At 42.5% G+C, this 17,175-nt stretch overlaps 1 protein-coding gene across 3 annotated transcripts in view; it reads left to right on the top strand.

The window, feature by feature from the left end:
- DHX29 (DExH-box helicase 29) overlaps positions 1 to 17,175 on the top strand; it is a 38,460-nt gene that overhangs the window by 8,157 nt on the left and 13,128 nt on the right. For 2 of the 3 annotated variants that reach the window (XM_072992758.2, XM_072992759.2), the window contains 8 exons: positions 1,055 to 1,181; positions 2,684 to 2,842; positions 6,837 to 7,002; positions 10,593 to 10,716; positions 11,827 to 12,429; positions 13,226 to 13,369; positions 13,482 to 13,658; positions 16,281 to 16,421. In XM_072992758.2, the coding sequence (XP_072848859.2) occupies positions 1,055 to 1,181; positions 2,684 to 2,842; positions 6,837 to 7,002; positions 10,593 to 10,716; positions 11,827 to 12,429; positions 13,226 to 13,369; positions 13,482 to 13,658; positions 16,281 to 16,421 (1,641 nt within the window). The remainder of the gene's footprint in view (positions 1 to 1,054; positions 1,182 to 2,683; positions 2,843 to 6,836; positions 7,003 to 10,592; positions 10,717 to 11,826; positions 12,430 to 13,225; positions 13,370 to 13,481; positions 13,659 to 16,280; positions 16,422 to 17,175) is intronic. The other variant, XM_072992760.2, reaches the window with a different exon arrangement.

The raw sequence follows: 17,175 nt of genomic DNA on the forward strand, positions 1-17,175 counted from the left end.
CACCTGGCCTGGCTAGAATGAGTGTCTCTGGTAGAACTGGGTGGGAGAAGGCGTTCAGCCAGATACCGAGGTCCTAAACCGTTTAGGGCTTTATACGTAATCGTATGAACTTTGAAATCAGCGCGGAAACGAATGGGCAACCAATGCAAGGCGGCCAGTGTGAGGAGATATGTTGGTGCCTCTTCACCCCAGTTAGAAGTCTGGCTGCGGCATTTTGCACCATCTGGAGTTTCCACGTCAGTCTCAAAGGCAGCACCATGCAGAGCGCATTACGGTAATCTAATCTTGAGACTATGAGCGCTGGAGAGACTCTACTTGTGGTGTGCAGAGTACCTGAGGAGTTGCCATATGTAGCGGGACCTTCTCATTGGTTGTGCTCTAACTGTAGAATTCCCTTCTGGCAGACATTCATGTGTTCCCCATACTCATACAAGTAACTAGGTTTTCAGTTGTCAACTGAAAACCTAGTTACTTGTATGAGCCTTCTGGATAAAAATAACTGTTTTACTCTTTTTCCCCTGCTTATCATACTTTGTTGTATTGCATTTCATTTTTGAACACTGATAAATTGAACATTTACTGTGGTCATTTTATATGTATATTGTACATAAATGGTTAGTCACTGGATTCTTCTGAGGGAGGATGGCATATAAATCAAATTAGGACAGAATTATAATAATACAGTGCTGTGGTTTAACAGCCACAGATCCTAGCCATGAGATTCACATGCAAAAATTCCTTCTTCCTATGGGAGGCATCCTTTAGCATCACTTTTATAAGAGATCTTACAGCAAGGTTTGTATCCTTTTAAACACTAATGTTAATTAATCTAATTGCTGTGCAGGTAATGGTTCTTTCCAGTGTTTGCAAGTAGACACAAGAAATGATCACATGTGCTATTGCTGTTATGGAGACTATGGAGTACTCAGGGCCTTAAGCTAGTGCCTGTGTCTCTTTAAAAAGACAATAACATTGAAGCTCAAGTTATCATACTAGATTCTATGTATAACATGATTGATGCCTGTAGTGTAACTGATTACTTCACCTTGAACAGAATGAGAGGTATTTACACTTGGCTGGAAAACTTGTGGAAGCAAAAGAACAAGCAAGTTCTTCCAAGCAAGACAAGGACAAACATGGACAGAAGGTGGCACAAGAAAAAATAAGGCGGATTCAGCAAGGTAGGAACGTTCAACATTTGGGTCAATATCTGGCTGGATACTGTTTCACTCTACTAACGCAAACAACAGTGCACTTAAAGATACCAAATAAATAAATAATGTACTGTCAAGCAATTCTGATTTATGGCAACCCTTTTCAGGGTTTTCTAGGTAGAGAATACCCAGAAGTGGTTTACCCTTCCCTTCTTCTGGAGGCATCCAGGGGCTGTTCAGCTTGCCCAAGGCCACATAGGCTGGCTTTACTCACAGGAGGCACTGTGGGGAATCAAACACCCAACCTCTACCTAAACCAGTGAGCTATCCAGTCAGGCCAAAGGCACTAAGTTCCAAACTATTAAAAATCTTCCAGTTTTGCTGCAATTTGTATGAGCAGTTGTATGCATATTGACCAAAAGGGGGAGGAGTCAAATCAACCAATTCATGGAACCTTGACATCATGGATTTGGTTCATTTTTGATACATTTGTACCTTACCATGAGATGTTCTAAAATATTTCTTTCAGATGTTTTGGTCCACTCCTTTCTGAGATAGTGCATTTTCAAAATTGCAAGAAAAGCCAAAATTCACTAGCCACCACAACTTCAAATGCCATTTAATAGATGTCTATGATAGCTGCAAACCTGGGACAGGTGTCCTTTTAAAGCTTATAAATAGGGCTATCATTTGATATACAACATGATGCAATTGTGCATTTTCAAAAAATTTACACATCTAAAAAAACTTAAAATTTGAATTGTTGGGAAAACATTAGGACAGTGGAATATACATTTTAGCATGAATGTAAGAATTCAGTATGCAAATAAAAATGTGTTGGTATGGTTGGCTTTTTCGTTTTCAGTGTGGAACTCTTTTTTTTTATGTTCAGAGGCACAATTTCTCACGTCCCTCTTGGTAGAGACGAAAAGCACTTATAAAGTTATTTCATATACAGTGTATATGGAAGATCTATGTTAGTATTCATCTGCCCCAAGAGCAATGTGAACACGTGCACTGAGCTGTTTCCTGTGTCGGTCAAATGCCTATAAAGGAAGTGATCTTACATGCCAGTGAATGACTGAGACTCTTATCTCATTCATTCCTGACACTTCAGCTTTTCTCTTACTTGATCACTTTTCTACTCAATCTTCCTTTGTACCACTGAGATAATAGCCAAAAGTAGTCTTAAGAAACCGGTTGAACTCTTTCTTGAAGTCCTTAATGAGAATGAGACCAATAAAAGAAGGTAATTCTAGTTTCTGGAACTGTGCTTCAGTTTTATACGAGCCTTGAGTTGCTCACCAATTTCTAGCAAAAACATTGCTTCCGAAAAATGTCTTTTTTACCCTTTGCTCTCGAGGTGCAGAATTTAGGCCGAGCCACTTTTACAATAAAGAATGGGATTTTAATCTTTAAAACATATTTAAAACATTTTCCTTCCTCCATCCAACAGCCAATATGTCATGTAAGCGTCTCTCCCTATTGTCACATCTTTCAGTGATCTAACATATATTGCTTCTTGATAGAGATGTCAACCCTGGAGGAACATCCTGTTTTCAATCCTGCTCTCAAAGTCACAAACCAGCCAAGTGAAAAGAAAAAGCCTCCTGTGCCACTAGAAACAGATGGTGCTTTAAATCTGAATGTGCTTGAAAAGTCTCAGGCTGCTCCAGAGGAACAAAAAGGTATGGAAATGTTTGTTTAAAACAACATGAAAACTACTGTTGAGGATTGTCTTACATAGAAGTAGAATGAGAAAACTATCCAAAATGTGTAGTAATTGTTCTTTTTAGTTAACCACTTGTCTAATGTGAGTTCATTACATCTACAGAGGGTTCATAACATTTGCAGTACAGTGGGGTCTCGACTTACGAACGACCCTACTTGCGAACAATTCAACTTACGAACCCGCCCTATAGAGGAAATAAGGACTCGACATACGAACTTCCCTTGAGTTATGAACAGGAAAAAAAGTGCCCCCTCCCTCCCCTTAGAGGCTTCTGGAGGGGGGAAAAGGGTCAGAAACTTTAAAATAAATAAAAGAAAGTCACTTACCAGGCCTTGGTAGCCCCCAAAGAGCAGGAAAAAGAGCAGGAAACAGCTAAAAGCCCACACCAGAAGGGAGCCTGGCAGCCATTTGTGCTTCCCCCCCCCCGCTCCTGCACCCTCCCCTCCCCGCCTATCAGCTGATCGGCTGGCTCTGAAGAGGCTTGGGGAGGCTTGCTCAGCACCTAAAAAGCCTGTCTCTGTGTCTTTGTGCTGAAAAAATCAGCACAACATGCTTTAATACATTATTTTAAATTGGCTTCAGTGAAAAAAGATTTCTAAAGTGCTTTGCAAACTGTTCCCTGCCTTCCTCCTCGAACCTAAGGGAAAAAAAGAAAAAAATATCCCCCTCTAGTGGCAGAAGGCGGAATAGCAGCTACCCATTAGTTTCTATGGACGGAAAAGAGCAGATACAGATTAAATGGTTTTCAATGCATTCCTATGGGAAATGCAGATTCAACCTACGAACTTTTTGACCTAAGAACCACCTTCCAATACGGATTAAGTTCGTAAGTCGAGACCCCACTGTACCTGATGTGTAGCCTCACATAGGTGTAATTCCTGTAAGCCTTGAATGCACTGATGCAATGATTCTGAAGCACTTTTCTTGCCACTTCTAGCACCAAAATAAAATACTATTTCGCCTTTTTCATTCCTGTCAAAATTCAAAATCAACTATGCAGGGAAGGGTATTTGCAAAAGGCTCTTCACATTTACTGAACTGCTTGTTGCGTGACTGGTCATGCAACTGAATTTACAGTTGGAGGAAGACCTGTTATGTGAAGGACAGCCACAAAAATAGCTCGTATGGCTTACTCAGTGATGCTTAAGCAGTCATATGAGCTAACAAGGTTCACATGACTTTAATTCTTAAGAGGTGGAACTCTTTTTTTATGTTCAGAGGCACAATTTCTCACATCCCTTTTGGTAGAGATGAAAAGCACTAATAAAGTTATTTCATATACAGTCTATATGGCTTTAATTATTAAGAGGAGATAAAACATAGTCATTTGGTTACATCAGTCTCTTTCCTTACATCTTTTGATGACTGGCTCAAAACTGATTCATCAAAATCATCAGGGGGTGTGGAGCATCGTGTCATCAATATGCTGATGACACCCAGCTCTACATCTCCTTTTCACCAACTGCAGGTGATACCGTCCTGTCCCTCCAGCGCTGCCTGGGGGCCGTACTGCAGTGGATGCAGGAGAACGGGCTGAGGCTGAACCCAGACAAGATGGAAGTTCTGAGGGTGGGTGGCCCTGTGGATGGTGGCTTGGGAAACTCCCTCATGTTTGGAGGGTTGGCCCTGGCCGCGAAGAGTGGGGTCCACAGCCTGGGGGTACACCTGGACCCGACGCTCACCATGGAAACGGAGGTGGCGTTGGTAGTCCGCACCGCCTTTTTCCACCTTTGGCGGATTATCCGGCTGTGACCTTACCTAGACACGGGGGCGTTCACTACCTTACTACATGCGCTCGTAATCTCTAGATTAGACTATTGTAATATGCTCTACGTGGGGCTCCCTTTGAAGCTGATGCGGAAACTTCAAGTGGTGCAGAATGCAGTGGCCAGACTCCTTACTGGAGTGAGAAAATACCAACATATCTCTCCTTCTCTGGCCATGCTGCACTGGTTGCCCATCCGTTTCCGCATTGACTTCAAAGTGTTAATGCTTACATATAAGGCCCTAAACGGTTTAGGACCTCGATACTTGGCGGAACGCCTGCTCCCACCTAGTTCTACTCGGATCACCCGCACGAGCCAGGAGATGAGGCTGAGGAGCCTAACGCCAAGGGAGGCCCAGAAGGAAAGGACACGAAACGGCCTTCTCGGCGGTCGCTCCTCGCCTCTGGAATAACCTTCCTCCGGTGATTCGTGCGGCCCCTACACTGGGCACTTTTAAGAGTCAACTAAAAACATGGTTGTAAGTTCAGGCCTTCCCTCTTGTCAATATTTAATTCTTTCTTTATTTTTTCTTTCATTTATTATTTGTTTTATTATTGTATGTGTTATGGACTGTTTGTAAAATCCTTATGTTTTATCGTATACACCTTATTGGAAGCTACCCAGAGTGGTCGACCAGACCAGATGGGCGGGATATAAATCAAATAAATCAAATAAAAAAATAAAAAAATCAACAATACATTGTTTGCGTCTATTTCCATTTTAATAGCTTTTTGGGTCACATAAGATACTACCATTTTTTCTTTGCTGATCTGAAAAATGTGAACCTACCATGTACTCCATCCAACTGCCAACTCCATGCACTGCTGAAACAGAAACATAAGGAGTGTCCTTGTTTTAAACTAGAAAGAGCATCCAAAGTAGTACTTAATGGAAATGCGTGTCTGAAGTTTTCAGACCCATTTTGGTGTAAATGGTTGTTGACGAATTGTGAAGAGGTTCGCTACCTCCCCCAGACGGTCCCTCCTTCTTGGCAGGAAATAACAAAGGCTTAGTCTTTATAACTTTCAAACTATCAACTTTATTCTCCCCAATGTCCACCAGCACTTCACTTGAAGGTAACAACGGTTCCAACTTAGGCAACAGGCCATCATTAACATCAACAAAACTCTTGCTATAGTCCCACGGGCTTAATAGTGTAGCACTCCATGTCGTTCCTTGTCCTCCAACCGCGGTGGTGGGGCACTCCTGATCGCACAAATCGTCCCACAACATGAGTGCCTCACCCACCCCCTCTCGTCTGGACCCTCAGGGAACGGTGCAGTAGTTTTCTCCCACTCATGCCGCAACTCAGCCTCTCTTGGTGCCACTGTAGCTGTCCACTCATTCCGTCTTTCCTTCCTCTTTTTCCTCTCGTACTCTTCTACCACAGTGCTGAACCACACCACCCCTTCCTCACTTTTATCCTCCTCCCATACTGATGCCTCTTGCTCCACTCACTCTCCTACCAGAGTTTTTCCCACCTTTTCCTCAACTGTCAACTCTCCCGCCTTTTCCTCCTCAGCCCTTGTCATATCCTGATGTTCCCCTTCTTTCCTCTGTTCCTCCGTATGGTCAACTAAGGACGGCACACTCTTTGTCTCTGCTCCTTCACACTAATTCACATGTTCACTTGCTTGCTTTATGTGTTGAAAATATTACTACAATGTTGGTTAAGCATATGTATCTAAAAGCTCTGCTACTGTATGCCTTCAGAATGAGACCTGCTAAGTTTGATGGCACATATTTTTGATTACGTATTCATGGAATTGGAATGTTTGAGTATCTTTTGAAGTAACCAGCCAGTAATAAAACTATATTTTGAGTGGAAATGTTGGGGGGTCGTCTTATACGCCCAGTCGTCTTGTACGCCGGCAAATATGGTACTTTTTCTACTGGATTAGGAGAAACCCTATTGTAGTTTTGCTTTTAGACGAACACTATTAGCTGGATGCAATGTGATTTAGTATTCAACATTCAACAGGCAATATCATAATTCATGTGGAAACTGAGTGCAATGTGTCTGTAAGTAAATAATTATTCCTGCCTCTCATATTGCTGTTCAACACTGCTGGCATTTAAACGATTTAAAATTCACATTTATTCCAAACGTAATGATAATTTATTTATACTTTTGCCATGAAATGGCAAATTATTCTGTGCTCTCTTTGTATTTTTTTTTATTAGCAAAAAAGAAAGAACCACATGACATGAGGAATTTTGATTATACTGCTCGGAGCTGGACTGGAAAATCTCCCAAACAGTTCTTGATTGACTGGTGCAGAAAACATTATCCTAAATGCCCAAACCCATCTTTTGAAAAAGTTCCAGCAGGGAGATACTGGAAATGTAGGTATGTACAGTTCACAGGATTGAATTTGAGTTCCAGTTCCTTTTACCTTTATTTTGATATAATTATGAATAGATATACAGACTTACAAGCTTGCTTTACATACCTTCATCACAGTTATGTGTTGTCAAGTCATTGTTAACTTATAGCAGCCCTTTTATGGCTTTCTGGGTAGAAAGTAATCAAAAGTGGTTTGTCATTCCCTCCTTCTGGTGATGCTCTGGGATGGTGGAAGCTTTTAAAGTCCAGGCACTTAATGTCATCAGCCACATATGATCCTGGTGATATAGGGAGGTACTGTGGAGATTTGAACTCCCAGACACTGGCTCCACAGCCATGTGCTCCAACCCAACTGAGCTATATTAGTTGGGTCAGATGTAAATTTAGACGTTCACAAAATAACTATTGTAAGGGAGGGATTTACTGTGCAATTCTGGACATATTTTTCCACCCAGAGATTGTATTAGCTTCTTGTGGGATGTTTCTTTTTCTAGTTTTACAATAGGGAGAACTGGGGCATACAGAAAACTGAACTGCTCATCTGAAGCTATAATGAATATATAATGCAACTAGATTCTCATATATGTTCCTCGGAAAATGGGAAGGATAATGTAGAATTTTCACATGCATTCAGTGGTGAATGTACATCAAAGCTCAATTTCTCTATTTAGTAGCATGATGGAAAGCATTTTTTGCCTTTCATATATTGCATTTTGTTGTTAATATGCATAATTCAGATAAAAACTGATATGCTCCAGTTTGTATAAAAGTGGTTGGCATTCGGATTTAGGAAAGTAGCTAACAATAATTTTGGTAAATTGAAGAGTTCTCTGATCGTGGGACTAGAAAGAAACTACAGTGGTGCCTCGCTTAGCGAGCGCACCGTATAACGACGAATCCGTATAGCGATCCCCTTTTTCGGGATCGCTATACGGAGCACCCAATCACCGCACCTCGCATTGCGACGATTGGGGAGTCCGGCCGGCATTTTGGAGCCGCGTTCGGCGGCTCCAAAATGGGCGCCGGATGACCCGAAATGGCCCCGCGCGGTGTTTTCGCGCCCTCGGCAAGCGAGGGGAGGGCGCGAAAACGCCGCGCGGGGCCATTTCGGGTCCGTTTTGAAGCCGCAAAACAGCTGTTTTGCGGCTTCAAAACGGCCGCGGGCAACCCGAAATGGCCCCGCGCGGTGTTTTCGCGCCCTCGGCAAGCGAGGGGAGGGCGCGAAAACGCGGCGCGGGGCCATTTCGGGTCCGTTTTGAAGCCGCAAAACAGCTGTTTTGCGGCTTCAAAACGGCCGCGGACGACCCGAAATGGCCCCGCGCGGCGTTTTCGCGCCCTCGGCAAGCGAGGGGAGGGTGCGAAAATGGCTGCCCGGGGCCAGGAAACTTCTCTAAGTGGGAAGTTTAGGGCCGATTTGGAACGCATTAAATGAACTTTAATGCGTTCCAATGGCTTTTTACTTCCCGCTTAGCGAAGATTTCACATAGCGAAGGTTAATCCGGAACGGATTAACCTCGCTATACGGGGCACCACTGTATTAAGTGTACATTCCAGGAATCTGAAAATTCATACTTTAACATCTTTTTATTGAGTTTATAGTCTCCATCTTGCAGCTACAGAGGGACACAATGGCCAGATTTACAACTAAGGCAGTTTTTTGAACTTCGCGTATTTTTCCCCCATCCTCTAATTTAAGTACCATCATACTGGATAAAGAGTTCTGGAGAATGCAAAAGCTGGAACCATTTCTTTAACTTTTCAGTTGTCCTAGTAGAAGGCACGCCATTCTGACTTGTTTTAAAACATATGTACTATGCAATTACTTGTTTTTGATCTGATATACCAAGGAAGGTTGATAATTTCAATCTTATTGCAACAGTTAACTTGTGCTTAATAAAGAAATATGTAAAACATTTTGATTTCTCAGATATGAGTAACAGTCTCAGATGTGTGTATTGAATTATTCAAAATATTTTCAACTTACATTTCTCCTTTAAAAATACCGAAGGCAGCTTGCAACAGTTAGAAGATAATATTTAAGTTAGGTTTCTGGCTTCCATGTTGTGTTAGACCAGAGATTTCCAACCTTGGGTCCCCAGGTGTTCTTGGACTAAAACTCCCAGAAGCCTTCACCACTAGCTGTGCTAGCCAGGGTTTCTGGGAGTTGTAGTCTAAGAACATCTGAGGTCCCAAGGTCTGGGACCATTGTGTTAGACCAGTGGTTCTTAACCTGGGCGATATCGCCCCCCAGGGTGTGATTTTGTTTTTCAGGGGGGCAGTGGAACAAAAAGGGGTCATACGGGGGCAAAGGAACAGAAGGGGGGGCGATATGGGGGCAATGAAGCGAGCCAAACCAGGGAAGGCGGCTGCAGCCGCGGTGCTGGCAGCGGATCCAGCAGGCAGATCTAGAGCAGCTGGTGCTGGCAGCGGATCCGGTGTCACTGCGCCGCTACTGTGGGGAGGGGGACAATGATAATTTTCTCAATGGCTCAAGGGGGCGTTTCTTTCAAAAAGGTTAAGAACCACTGTGTTAGACCACTTGAGTGACTTTTGGAATCTTTAGGAAACATTGGAGATATGACCAACAAATCATGATTGACACCCTTTTATGTTGTGTTCTGTATAAAAGTAATCTCTTGGTTGGTTTAGTGCCAACGTCATCTATCAACATTGGCTTTTAATTCAAACAACATGAATAAGGCTACAGATTTTCCACATATCCATTTTTTTAAAGGTTTCAGCCTATTGTGGGTGTACCAGCAAGAAAAAATGCAGAAAGATCTCCTTGACTGCCGTTCAGTGCAACACTTGTATTGTTTTGGCTTCAGTTTTAAACACACTAGAAATTGTTGTCCTACTGAATAAAGTAGGAATTAATTAAACATGCATAAAATTGTATTGTGACATCATTCATGCTGTGGCTGGGTTAAAGCCTTCCCTTTTTATTTTAAGTGTGGTTGGACATGTACTGAAACACAACTGGCATATAAAATACAGCAGAATAGAATACAGTACAGTGGTGCCTCGCTTAGCGACATTAATTCGTTCCGCAAAAATCGCTGCAGAACGAAAACGTCACTATGCGATATTAAAAAGCCCATAGAAACGCATTGAAACCTCTTCAGTGCATTCCTATTGGCTTAAAACTCACCGTTGAGCGAAGATCCTGCATAGTGCCTCCATTTTCAGTGCCTCTAAAGCGAGGAATCCGTCCCTAAACACAGCGGGTGGCCATGTTTTTTTCCGGCAGCCATTTTGAAACCTCTGATCAGCTGTGCGAAAATGGGGGCTTTGCGATGATCGCTTCCCTGCAATCATCGCAAAGCGAAAATACCCCATAGAGAACATTGCAAAGCGGTTGCTTTTACAATCGCAAAAAATGCGTCGCTAAGCAATTTCTTCGGTAAACGGAGCGATCGCTAAGCGAGGCACCACTGTACAGAAGTTTTTTGTGTTTAACATATTTTTTGCCAGTTGTAATGCCAGACTTGTAGAAGGAAGAAATATGAACACCTGCAGTTAGATTTGATTGCAAGTAGAAATCACTGGCTGATTAAATGTTTTTTATAACTTTTTATATCATTGTTTTTAAGGGTGAGAGTTACCAAGGGAGCTGATGATACATTGGTGGTGTGCCCAACAATTGTAACCGAGGATAGCATGCAGGCTCAACATCTGGGTGCTACATTAGCATTATATCATTTAACCAAAGGACAGGTGAGATTTAAAGATGGTGTGAACACTTTTAAATTATACTTTTGTCGAGTAGAAGTTGATTAATATGGGCACATTATACATCACTTGGTAGTGATCCTTATGTATGTGAATGCGCAACAGTCAGCCCTCTAAGTCTGAGGGATCTGGTTGGTTTCAATGTTAATACTTAAGCCAGTCTTTGAGCTAGGCCTACTGAAAGGACTGGTGATCTGCAGATTGAAACCTAAGCAATACCTGGGGGAACTATAAGTGGCAGGCAATGAAACACCAAGAGTAACAAACCAGAATGCTGATGGAGAAGAATGTCTGATGTGTTCAACTGAATGTAACAAACAGCCTATTATAAAGCATAGTCCATGATGGGAAACATGTGGCCCTGGACTACATTTCATGCCATCCCTCAACATTGGTAGTGATGGTAGGTGTGATGGAGGTTTCAGTCCAGCAAGAATGTAAAGGCCAGTTGTTTCCCACTCCTGGGCTATTCTGTGGCACAAATGATAGCATACTGTTCTTCCTTCTCTGATATCAATGTGCCTGCAATGTTTTGTCCAGAAAACCCTGAGCAATACGGAGTCCTCTGTAGGTCCATATCTTGGAGCATTGACCATTACACTGTGTTGACTCACTTCTTGGCAGGCAGGATCACTAGATTCCCCACCCCCCACCCCTACCCATTGAAGTCTCTGTTGGAGGTCTCCAGAGCTCCATATTGCAATTGCGTGGGCAATTTCTGGTGATGCAAGTGATTTTGAAACCAGTTTTTGCAGATGTGATTGAAGGTTGTTCAGTAACATGAAAAATGGATGCTTGCAAGCCTATGGAATAAAGAGAATGTTTCCTGGGATGAAGGTGATGTGAACAGTGAGGGGGCACACAGTTCTGGACTTGTTTAAAATGGCTTAGCTATTGAGAAATGCCATCCATAGCTTTTAAACCAATAGTAGATGGTGATTGAAATCCTACGTATGCCTATATGTAAACAAGCACAGTGGGGACTTCAAAATAAATATGCACAAGATTGTTCTGTACATATCATTTTATAAGGTCCAACAAGTACTGTTTCCTGTGTCTGATGGCTTGTTTGTGTGGTTTGTGTCTCTTCTGTAGTCTGTCCATCAGCTGCTTCCTCCCACATACAGAGAAGTTTGGTTAGAGTGGAGTGATGCTGAAAAGAAGAAGGAAGAGGAGAACAAAATGGAAACCAACAAGCCCCGTGACCAGTTCATTGCTAAACTGTTACACAAACTGAAACAGCAGCAGCCCCAGCAGCAGTTGGAAAGCAAGCCCAAAGTCTCAGAAGATGCAGAGGACTCCTGGGAAAACTTAGTTTCTGAAGAAGACTTTAGCAGTCTCACTCTTGAGAGCCCAGCGAAAGATGACCTGGAACCTGTGAGGATTCTCTTTAAAAAATTGCAGAGTACTCCTAAATACCAGAAACTTTTAAGGGAAAGAGAGCAGTTGCCTGTGTTTAAATATCGACATTCCCTCGTAGAAACTCTTAAAAAGCACCGAGTCGTGGTTGTGGCTGGTGAAACGGGCAGTGGAAAAAGCACCCAAGTTCCACACTTTTTGTTAGAGGACTTGTTGCAGAATGAGCAAAGTCTGAATAAATGTAATATTGTTTGCACCCAACCTCGAAGAATCTCAGCTGTGAGTTTGGCAACTAGAGTTTGCGAAGAACTGGGCTGTGAAGGAGGACCTGGTGGAAAAGTAAGGTTTGTGGAGTAGGGGGGAAGGGAGATTTTATGTATCAAGACAGATTTTCAGAGAATGTCTTGGGAACATTTTTGCTGTTCCAAATTACCAGTTTATATTGGATCCAGCACACGCCCACTTTTTGCTTGTAAGAATTTCAGGTGTGGCTATTTAATGCAGCTCAAAAATGGTCTTGACTACCAATTCAGTAGTAATTTTGACTGTTTATGGGAATTGGTGATGCTTTACTGTTGAAGTAGTAATGTTGGTAGTATTGGTATCCAGAAGTTTGAATAATCATGCAAATAAGAGTTCTGAACATAGTGAAAAACAGCCAGAAGTTTCAGGTATAGACTGAAGTATGCTTTACTTTTAAAAATGGCCACGAAAAGAGAATGATGTGTCAAATATGACTTTTAGCCTTTTAAGTGTTGCAGTGACTGAAGAAGCTGCATTTGCTGAAATATTCTTTTCTCTGAAATTCTTTAAGGCACAGGAGTCATCACTGGCATAAAGACTATTGTACATCCTGCTTTTCCTGCTTAAGAAAGCAGGAAAAAGAAATCTGCCTGACAAATAGAAGCAGAAATTGTATCTTAGTCTAAAACTGTCCATACCAGTTTTAATTTTAAACTGATCATGGAAATCAACCTGTTGTTCACTTTGTTCAAGTATATTGAGCATTCATTTTGGGTGGAGTCCTAATTATTTTCTCAGAGTGATTCTAAATGCTACAAAGTCAATAATAAATTTAGGATAGATTCAGCACTCTTTGCCTAGTACTCAGTTTTATGTTTCCTTTCAAATGAAGGATTCCTTGTGTGGCTATCAAATTCGTCTGGAATCTCGAACAGGTGAGGCGACAAGGTTGCTTTACTGCACAACGGGCGTCCTCCTTCGGAAGCTACAAGAAGACCTTCTTCTTTCTAATGTGTCTCACGTTATAGTAGATGAGGTAAGCAACATTTCTGTGGTAGCCAAAGAGAGTTGGAACTGTGCTAAGCAGTCTTTTCTAGTTTTTCTTTCTGCCTTCCTCATTAACTCTTTCTCCATCCTTTTTCCTCAAGGTTCATGAAAGAAGTGTTCAGTCAGACTTCCTACTAATCATCTTGAGGGAAATCTTGCACAAACGTTCAGATCTACATCTTATTCTGATGAGTGCCACTGTAGATAGTGAGAAATTCTCCAGCTATTTCACTCACTGCCCCATTCTACGAATTTCTGGAAGGAGTTATCCTGTCGAGGTGAATATGTCATTGCAGTTTTATAATTTTAGTTGCACTGCTTGTTACAAAGTCTTGTGTCTGTATCTTTTATTCTGGCCTGGGCAGAAACAAGTTGTAATCACTGATGGGCCCATGTTATTGAGAAGAAATACAGCATGAACTGTCACTGTGTATTTTCTGGCTGTGTATGCTTTCAAATCATATTATGCTGCTGTTTTATCCCTTAGGTTTTATTGGAATTTTATGACCTTTAATAATGGTTATTTTTATAATATTGCATTTGTTCTAGAAATGGGCACAAACCACTGGTTTGGCAGTTTGTGCCAGTTTGTCCTTTGGACGAACAGGTATTTGGCAGCTCCCAGCCTGGTCTCCTGGCAGTCGCCCATTCGGGAGGCATCACCTGGAGGAGGTGGGCAGGGAAGCCGAAGCACTGCCTCTGGTGCCCACCCCCTGTGGGGCGGGACTGGAAACTGCTGGACACCTGTTCATCCAAAGGACAAACGGGCAGTTCACGCCCATTTCTAATTAATGCTCTTGGTTACTTCAAAAGAACTTTTTGTTCTGACAGGCACAGAAATCTTTAAAATAAATATAAAGCAAAGCTGCTTATATACCAGCCCAGAGTGCTTCAAGCACTCTCTGGGCGGTTTACAAGTTAATTATGCAGGCTACACATTGCCCCCCCAGCAAGCTGAGTACTCATTTTACCAACTTCGGAAGGATAGAAGGCTGAGTCAACCTTGAGTCGCTACCTGGGATTGAACCCCAGTTCGTGAGCACAGTTTTGGCTGCAGTACAGCGGTTTAACCACTGCACCACGAGGCTCAACACAAATAATTTGGCAGATATTCTGGACAACATGGAACAGCTCAGTTCATGTATTGCTCTTTGCTAGATCAGAAGGTTCTGTGTCCCTGAAGGTGACTTTCCATAGGATCAGAAGATAAGGATACTTGAATTTGGCAAATCACTTTCCATGTGCAGTAGTTTGTTTGTTTATTTATTTATGTTATTTATAACAATGCAAGAATCACAGATTTAGAAACACCATTTTAAAAACTATACTAAAAACTAACCATTATCAAAGTTCAAACCACCATTAAAAACAATTTTAAAAATATTTTGAAAACATTTACAAATCTCTTAATTTCAGTAAATGCAGCATCTTTGAGATCTGCTCTTGTCGCTTTAAAGCCTGCCTCAAAAGCTGTTTCAAGCAACTCCCACACAAGTCATCTAGTTGTACTGGTTGTTACATTTGATACCCTAGTTCAGTATACTAAAGCTAGTTTCTTGGTGCAGTAGAGCAGTGGTCCCCAACCTTGGGCCTCCAGATGTTCTTGGACTACAACTCCCAGAAGCTTTCACCACCACCTCTGCTGTCCAGGATTTCTGGGAATTGAAGTCCAAGAACATCTGGAGGCCCATGGTTGGGGACCACTGCAGTAGAGAATGGAACATTGATATCACTCAGTAAAATAAGATTAAATGCAACCTTGTTGCAAAAGTCAGCCTTATGGAAAATAAAACTGTTAATAATCAATTGGAGAATTAAATAATAAGGATAGGAAGATTTGCTTCTGCTTTTAAAAACCCTGTGAAATGAATGAGGCAGATGGATCCCCAGGAGTGGGGGTAATGAGCTCCAGAAATCATAGTGTTGCGTAAAACAAGGTCTTGTGCTTAACTGTTACCTTTCAAGGCCTCCCGAGGCAAGGCAACTGGTGTCTTTACAGAATGTCCTAAAAAATGAGGGGGGACATAGCTGAGGAGGCAGTCCAGAACAGCACTAATATGAACCCTTCTGCTGAATGCCATAATTGTAGAAAATACATACACAAATAAATTTGGTTCCAGATGATATAAGATAATCTGGCCTCAGTTCAGGTATGGTTGTAAGGGTATAATAAATAAGTTCTAGAAATGACAAAGGTACAGTAAATTGGGCCTAGAACTAAACCAGCAAGAGAATAGTTTCAGATAGTTTAGAGCAGGGGTCTCAGACTCAATTTACCTGGGGGCCACTGGAGGCAGAGTCTGGGTGAGGCAGGGCCGCATCAGATTTTCCGCCAAGCAGAGCAAGAGCCCGAGGAAGCCGCCCAGGAGTTTCCTTAGCCCAGCTGGGTCTCCGAGGAGGAGGAGGAGGGGCGTGCGACCACTCCTCACCGGCCACAATCCCCTCCGGCTCCTTCTTCACTACCACTACTAGCAGCAGCAGCAGGACGAAGAAGCAGAGAAGGGAGGGAGTGCCGGCAACTACCTAGCGGGGGGGGGAGGAGGGCACGACATAATTTTTTTTTTTAAACCCTCACAAAACCGCCTTGCCAAAGAGAAAAGCCCCCATTGGTACCTGCGAAATTAAACTGAATGGGGCGGGGCCCCCACAGGTGCACGCGGGCATGTGCGCATGCACAAAAACACAGAGTGAGAGATCCGGGAACCTTCCTCTGAGGGCCCCTCTCAAAAAAAGGCACACTCAGCAGCAGCAGCTACCCCCGCCACGAGAGAGGAACAAACTTTGTGAGGCGAGCCCAAGCAGCCTCCAGAGCTGAGGCAGCTGAAGCAGGACAAGGAGGAGGAGGAGGAAGCACCACTGGGTGGTTTCTTGAAAGTTTAGTTCATTTTATACTTCTGTAGGTGTTCCATGTTGAAGATGTGATAGAAGAAACTGGTTTTGTGTTGGAGAAAGATTCTGAATATTGCCAGAAATTTTTGGAAGAAGAGGAGGAAATCACGGTAAATGTTACCACCAAAGGAGGAGGAGTTACAAAATACCAGGTGAGGTGGTATTTGCGGAAGTCATCCTGTTAATGGCATTGAAGCTGCTAGGATGAAAGGCTGGTTAATTTTTATTTCGGGAATAGCATTTTCAGGGTTTTAGTATCCTATTGCAAACTCTTTGAAAAACAGGAATTTCGATTCCCAGCATGTGTTTAAGTAGTAGTTGGTCTCAGGTTTGTCATCTAAATGCTTAATAATAATCATGTGTGTCAAGTCAGTTCTGACTTACAACAACCCTTTTCAGAGTTTCCTGGTAGAGAATACTCAGAAGTGGTTTACCATTCCCTTTTTCCGGGGGGTGCTCTGGGACTGTGCAGCTTTCCCAAGGCCACACAGGCTGGCTGTTCTCCCTGGAGGCATAGTGAGGAATTGAACCCCCCAACTCTTGGCTCCCTAGCCTCATACCTAAACCACTGAACTATCCAGGCAGCTTCTTGTGTAAATGCTTAGTATAGCAAAAAGTCCCTCAAAGGTATGTATAGCATCTTTAAGGGGACAGAGAAACTATCATGGGAAAGAGGAGACATTCTCTCCCACCTGTCCTGTTTCACATGCCCAAATCTGGATGTGACCCAGTACTATTGCCTTTCGATTTAAAAAAAACTTTTCTTATACAGTAACTAGAATCTATGTTATGTACACATAGCAGTTTTTTAGAGTGATTGTGAAATTTAAATTCCATGGACACCTATTTCAGTGCTTTATGTTGTAAGTACCATTCAGTGCTTATATTCCCAGGTTTTTTCCCCCT

Source organism: Pogona vitticeps, chromosome 2, assembly GCF_051106095.1.
Source record: "Pogona vitticeps strain Pit_001003342236 chromosome 2, PviZW2.1, whole genome shotgun sequence".
Taxonomy (NCBI): Eukaryota; Metazoa; Chordata; class Lepidosauria; order Squamata; family Agamidae; genus Pogona; species Pogona vitticeps.